Below are 6,196 nucleotides of genomic sequence, written 5' to 3' on the forward strand. Positions count from 1 at the left end.
GTAGAATAAACTGTGTTAAACCACTTCGCTTCTATTTAAAAGAAATCTTAGAGGCACTTGAAAAATTGGAAGAACATGCCTTAGAAAAAAGAGATGGGGCAACTTCCACAGAAGTATGATCGCTGACAGAATATATTAGAACATGGCCTTTCTTATTATCAATCATTATTTGGTATGACGTTTTATTTCAAATTAACGAATCAAGTAAGCTGCTTCAGTCTTCTGCAACCTCTCTCGACATATTAGCTAGTGAAATAAATGCAACAAAAGCGTTTTTTTTATGAGTATCGCGAAAATGGATTTTCTGGCGCATGTGTTAAGGCATCAGAAATCGCAGAAGTATTGGGCATTGAAAAGGTTTTTTCGATGGTGCGTTCACGAAAAAAAATATCGATTTATTCATACGAGTGTGCTAATCACACTTGGCAACCTGAACATCAGTATAAAGCAGATTTCTTTTTGCCACTAATTAATATGTCAATTACATCAGTAAAAGAGCGTTTTGAACAGATCAGCATTGTCACAAAGCTTTATGACTTTCTTTACCGATCTGAGAGTATTATCAAAGCTTGTAATGAAAATTCTCTGTCTGCTTATTGCAAAAATTTGCAAATAAAGCTTGCTGATATAGATTCTGAGGATTTAGAATCGGAGTTAAAACGTTTTGTCATAGTTATAAAGGAGGAAAAAAATGCTCTCCTAAAATCTGCATATGACTTCCTAAACTACATCTACAAAGAAGAGCTGCAAGAAACTTATCCCAATCTAGTTATTGCGTTACGAATCATTCTTACTTTACCAGTTACTGTTGCAAGTGCAGAACGTAGCTTCAGCAAGTTAAAACTAATTAAAACATTTCATAGGTTAGTATAAATAATCTTGCTTCATTATACATAAATACGTATAGCTTTATTTCTTTGTATTTTTAAATAGGTCAACAATGGTTGATGAACGTTTGTCTTCCTTAGCAATGCTGTCTATTGAGAACGAGGTTGCAAGAACATTAAGTTATGAAGGCATAATAAATGAGTTTGCTAGCATGAAAACACGTCGCAAACCCTTTTTTTGATGGTTTACGACATTCTTCTATTATCTGCGTAATGCATTTACTGTATTTACACTAGCAACTCTATATCAATTTAACAATTATAAAATATATCTAATTGAGTTTAAGCGTTAATTTGATTGCATTTAGTCTCATGAACGGCGACGTTAAAATATGTCAGGTACCCAGCTGTTTTAAAGTAATCTGTAAAGTTTATCCACTTCTTTAGAAAAAAAAAATTAGGGCCGTAATGGCTAGTTTTGGGGGGGGGGGGCCCAAATCCACAAGCCACGGCACTGCTTTACAACTTGACCTGATGGTAAAAAAAGAGTTGCATATTTGAAATCAAAATGAGAAATGCTATACAAAAAACAAATTGTTTGCTCGGCACCAGAAAAAAAAATTTTTTTAGTTGACCTGTGTAATAGTAAAATTGAAATGGATAATATTAGGCTCAAAGAAGTTATTAATGTAAATGCTAATAAGCAACTTGAAAATAGTTGTTATCAAGTGAAAGAGATAGATCTGGGCAAGATGAAATTAATCGTTGTTGAAATCTAAGAAATGCAGCGAACAGAAAACTTACTTGCCAGAATTCAGTGTCAAGCAGTGTTAATGTCTGTTAATTTAATTTTACTTTAGACAATTTAGAACAAAGCAAAGTATGAATTTTACTATTTATAGTAACAATTAACAACAGTTTTAAATTTAAATGGTTTTATATTTTTTTATAATTTCAAACATAATTATGTTCTCTAACATAATAAAACCAGTTGCTACTATTTATTGCGTGTTTTTTTACTTTTTTTAACAAGCTGCTTTGGAAACACTCTCTCTCCCACTCGCTCTTAGATCAGAGGGAGAATTAATAAAACATATAATTACTGAGCTCTTACGTATTTCTTAATACCTCAATTGATAATGACGATTTATAAGAAATTTTTTACGAGCTTGCTATTTTATGGTATAATTGTTCAAATTGTTTAACTATAATTGTCCCTCGATTGTTCAAATATTATAATAAATAAAAGCTTTTTAGTCCAAGTATTTTATTTGATAAAATATCTTAATAAGCCGTGGTGTTATATGCCAGTAGTACTACATTGTGTTGCCTAGCCTTTTTATAATCTTTTCTTTTTTAATTACTTTGGAGACACAGTAATGTGTGCTTACAAATATTTTATGCTATGCGCTATTGTTACTGTGTTTTGTGTTGATAGACTTAGGCTGTTAGCTATTTTTTATTCTTTATATTTTCTGTAATATTATTATCCTAATTCTACTAACAATAAAATGCAAATAATACTTTTTTAATTAAAAATTGTAATTTTTTTTTCATTTCTTTTTTTTAGGTATTTGCAGGCTTTACTTGACTTTCTTTTTCTGGTACTTGTGATTTGACAGATTTTAAAAAGAACTTAACTGATGTTAATGCGGTCTTTATGTCGTTAACTATAAACAATGACATGCTGATAGAGAGTCAAAGTTAAAATATTATTTATAGATAAATTTGTATTTAATTTTTTAGATAATATATCAAGTTATTAATGTGTTTTCGTTATTAATGATTTAATTACCCATAACCCGTATTAGGGGTTGCTTACTGCTAGTTTTTTATTATTGTTACTGTTGTAAATTACTGCTGTTATTATTATAATTGTAGTTGTTATTGTTATTACTACTGTTATTATTACAATGATTATTACTGTATTATTACACAGGTCAACAGAAAAAAAAAATTTTTTCTGGTGCCGAGCAAACAATTTTTGTGTGTTGCATTTCTCTTTTGATTTCAAATATGCAACTCATTTTTCACTATCACGTCAAGTTGTAAAGATCGTTGTAAACATTTATAACATTTGCACTTTCAATTAAAGTGCAAAAGCGAATTTAAAAAATCGCAAAAAAAATCATATACTTGTGTCGGTAATGGTAACAACTGTTAGCCAACTTTTTTATTACTGTTGGGCCGTTAATGGTACCAACAGTTTATAAAACAGTTGGCTAAGTGTTGGTAAAAGCGTTACGTTTTTTTCACGGTACCAACTAAATAGCCGACTGTTGGCCCAACTGTAGCTAATAGTTGGTTATTAGGATCGGGCCAACTACTTACCAACTGTTCAATGTTTACTGGGATTGTTTTTGTTTTAAAAGGTTTTAAACACGCAATAGAAAACATACTTAAATTTTTTCGGAGTTGTGCCGGCTGGGAATAGTCACTTGGGATGAAACTCCTAAGTACTAAAATTAGGTCTCAAATTAGGTCTAAAACATTAATGTAATCCAGCAAACTTCCTTAGTTAAGTAAAAGTTTTTTATGTGACTGAAATTTTAAGTTGTTTACGCTTTAACAAAATGTCATACACTACATTTTGAAGGATTCTAGCTGGTCTTTCATACTAGGATTTGTAAATTTATTTTTTTTAAAACTTAGATTATGTAATGTTATACTTTCTTCTCGAGATTTAATTTTATTGCACACTAGCCCAGCTCCTGAAAATTCTCTTTCATGTTCAACAGAAATAATCAAAGACCATTTGAATGTAATTTCAATGTATATTTTTTTTGTCGAAAGTACTCAAAACTACCTTTTTATTACTTCTTTAAGATTTTTTGTATTCTTTTCTTCTAAAATTAACATAACCTGAATCATGTTTGTTTTTTTGAAAAAAAGCGCAATAAAACCCTAAAAACCTTTGCTTTGTCAACTCCACACACAAAGACAACACAAAATAAAGGGAAAAAAAAAAACAACAACAAAAAGTTCTAATAACTTTATTTAACTTTTATTTAAATTATTTTCAATATATCCAGTAATTCATGCCCACCCTACTCAAAACTTAATGAAAGTATTTTATTCCCACCTTACTTAACTTTCAATTTCGATATTTTAAGTATACTTTATTTAAAACTTAATTGAGATATTTTATGTTTTGTAGCAAATAACCGGTAAATTATTATAACTTACCGATAAATTTACAGGAACAAAAATAGCTGATTAACAAGAGATCTGTGTTACAATCAAAACACTTTTTGAATTTTGCAACTTTTAATTGTTGGCTGCTGGTACTTGTTCTTTATTTTTGTTTTGCTGGGGTTGCTCAGCATTGTTATGCTCAGGCATTTAAGTAGTTGGCATAGAGAGTCTACGCTTTGCGTTAAGTTTAGCAACTCTCACGGCTTCCTTTGTTGCTTTTTCTTCATCTTTTTGTTTGAGGAACTCGATCACATTTTCTTCGGTAATACATTCTCCGCCAAGTTTTGACATGTTGCACTGCTTCGGTTTCTTAATATGCGATTGATTTTTGGTTTGAAAAAACTGCTTCAACTCTATCTCGATACTGTTTTTGCAACGCTCAACACATGCTTAATACCTACCAAAATTGAAGTTGGTGTAGTTGAGAAATATGTTAATTGGTGTGTAGTTGGAGTATGTGCTGCGGCTGCTGTTGAAGATAATAAAGCTGTGTCTGAGCAAGATGGTGTAGGTACTGCGGAAACTGCTAAAGTTGATGAAGGTGGATTAAACGTTTGTGTGATTCCTAATACCTTATGATTTATGTTGTTTTTATTAAGTGGAAATAAGCCAGTGTACTGGAAACCAGCTATTGCATGCAAGCGTGTAAAATATTTACCAATCTCGTACAGCAGTTTGAGGAACACTGAGAAATTTTGTATATCTAAATTCTTACATTTTGAGTTGATTTTTTCATTTTGAGGAATACTTTGTAAGAATTTCTTTCCAAACTTGTTTGATATGACAGCAGACACCTCTATCCAATGGTTGTATAAAATGTGAAGAATGCTCTAGTAGTCAAATCAAGATTATATTGTGTTTTTTGCACAGCAATACCGCTTCCAAAGTTATGCAAGTCGTATGCCTATCTAATAATAAAATATGAATAACACCAACTTGCTCAGTTTTGGGTATAAATACTTCTTTCAGCTATTCAATAAACGTATCGTGCTCCATCCAACCTGATTTTGAAATTGAACATTTGGTGCCAGCTGGACCACCTTTTGTCCAGTCAGGACGAAAGTTTATTTTGGCTTTGTATATCACAAATGTTGGTACAATGTGCCCATCAGCGTTGCAGCAATTGTTTACAGTATAATGAATTTTTTCATTGTTGCCAGTAAGTTTAAATGCACGTCTTGTCCCTTTTTGACACACTACGGTTGCTTTGCCTTCATCACCCAAAAAACCTGTTTTATCACTAGTCCAAATATGCGACCCAGAAGTTATACTAGTCTGTTGTTATTGCTTGGCAACGCATTCAAAATAATTATTAGTTATTTTTGGCGTACAAGAAGCGGCTCTTTTAGATGCTAAGTTATCCGCTTTTCTTATTGAAATTTCTTTTGACCATCTTTTCATAAAAACATAAAACCAGTCTTTACCAGGCTTGCCATTTTTGAATAAGTGCAATTGATCTTTGCGTTTAAGGTAGCCACGTTATAATTCTTGGGTTTCATTTCGGATTAAACCATAACCCCAGTCAACAAGTAATTGGAACGCATGCACCATCAATCTTTCTGTTTCATTTGAGAGAACCATTGTTTTACCAGGAAGCCTTTGTTGTTGTTACTTTAGCGATCTTTGAGCGTTGACACTGAAACGCCATTTTTAAATGCAGCTTTTCTCAGTGATGTTTTATTTTCTATCATATCAGTTAATCCGGCTAGTATATCGTCTTCTTTGTATGCTCTTGTTTTTTTAGTTGACATGTTAAAGCGAGTGAGTTAAATTGAATTGAGTGAGTGATGAATATATTGAGAAATAATATAATAATTGGTTTTTAATGAGTAAGAGTTTATTATATTAACAAATTATTATATTTATAGTTTATTATGTTAACATTATTATATTAACGCTATTAACATTATATTTTTATAAACATTATTAACATTATATTATACATTATATTAACATTATTATATTAACATTATTATATTAACAAATTATTATATTTATAGTTTATTATATTAACAAATTATTATTATCATAGTTTACTATATTAACAAATTATTATATTATATTTCATTCATAATTAAACCGGAATTAACCTTAAGTTAATTAGATAAAGTTAGGCGCTTAGTCACTTGCGAAAAACTAAACTAAGTAATTAATCAAGTGGGCGGTTTAATCAG

The 6,196-nt window shown here is 30.7% G+C and overlaps 1 protein-coding gene and 1 long non-coding RNA gene across 2 annotated transcripts in view; both read left to right on the forward strand.

Moving 5' to 3' along the window:
* LOC136081853 (uncharacterized) overlaps positions 1-2,593 on the forward strand; it is a 5,600-nt gene extending 3,007 nt beyond the window's left edge. Inside the window, exon 2 of the long non-coding RNA XR_010639188.1 lies at positions 2,398-2,593. This is a non-coding gene — a long non-coding RNA (uncharacterized LOC136081853). The remainder of the gene's footprint in view (positions 1-2,397) is intronic.
* On the forward strand, positions 259-1,325 carry LOC100206997 (uncharacterized). Its single transcript, XM_065800141.1, has 2 exons — positions 259-863; positions 934-1,325. The coding sequence occupies exons 1-2, from the start codon at positions 259-261 to the stop codon at positions 1,067-1,069; spliced, it is 741 nt and encodes a 246-aa protein (XP_065656213.1). The 3' UTR covers positions 1,070-1,325.
* Positions 2,594-6,196: the final 3,603 nt, after the last annotated feature.

The sequence above is a fragment of the Hydra vulgaris genome, chromosome 06 (genome assembly GCF_038396675.1).
Source record: "Hydra vulgaris chromosome 06, alternate assembly HydraT2T_AEP".
In the NCBI taxonomy this organism is placed as follows: Eukaryota; Metazoa; Cnidaria; class Hydrozoa; order Anthoathecata; family Hydridae; genus Hydra; species Hydra vulgaris.

Excerpts from the sequence above, each read along its gene's own strand:
- LOC100206997 (XM_065800141.1), top strand. The coding sequence starts at position 259 with ATGCAACAAAAGCGTTTTTTTTATGAGTATCGCGAAAATGGATTTTCT. Across the intron at positions 864-933 it reads CTAATTAAAACATTTCATAG|GTCAACAATGGTTGATGAAC; the intron begins GTTAGTATAAAT and ends ATTTTTAAATAG.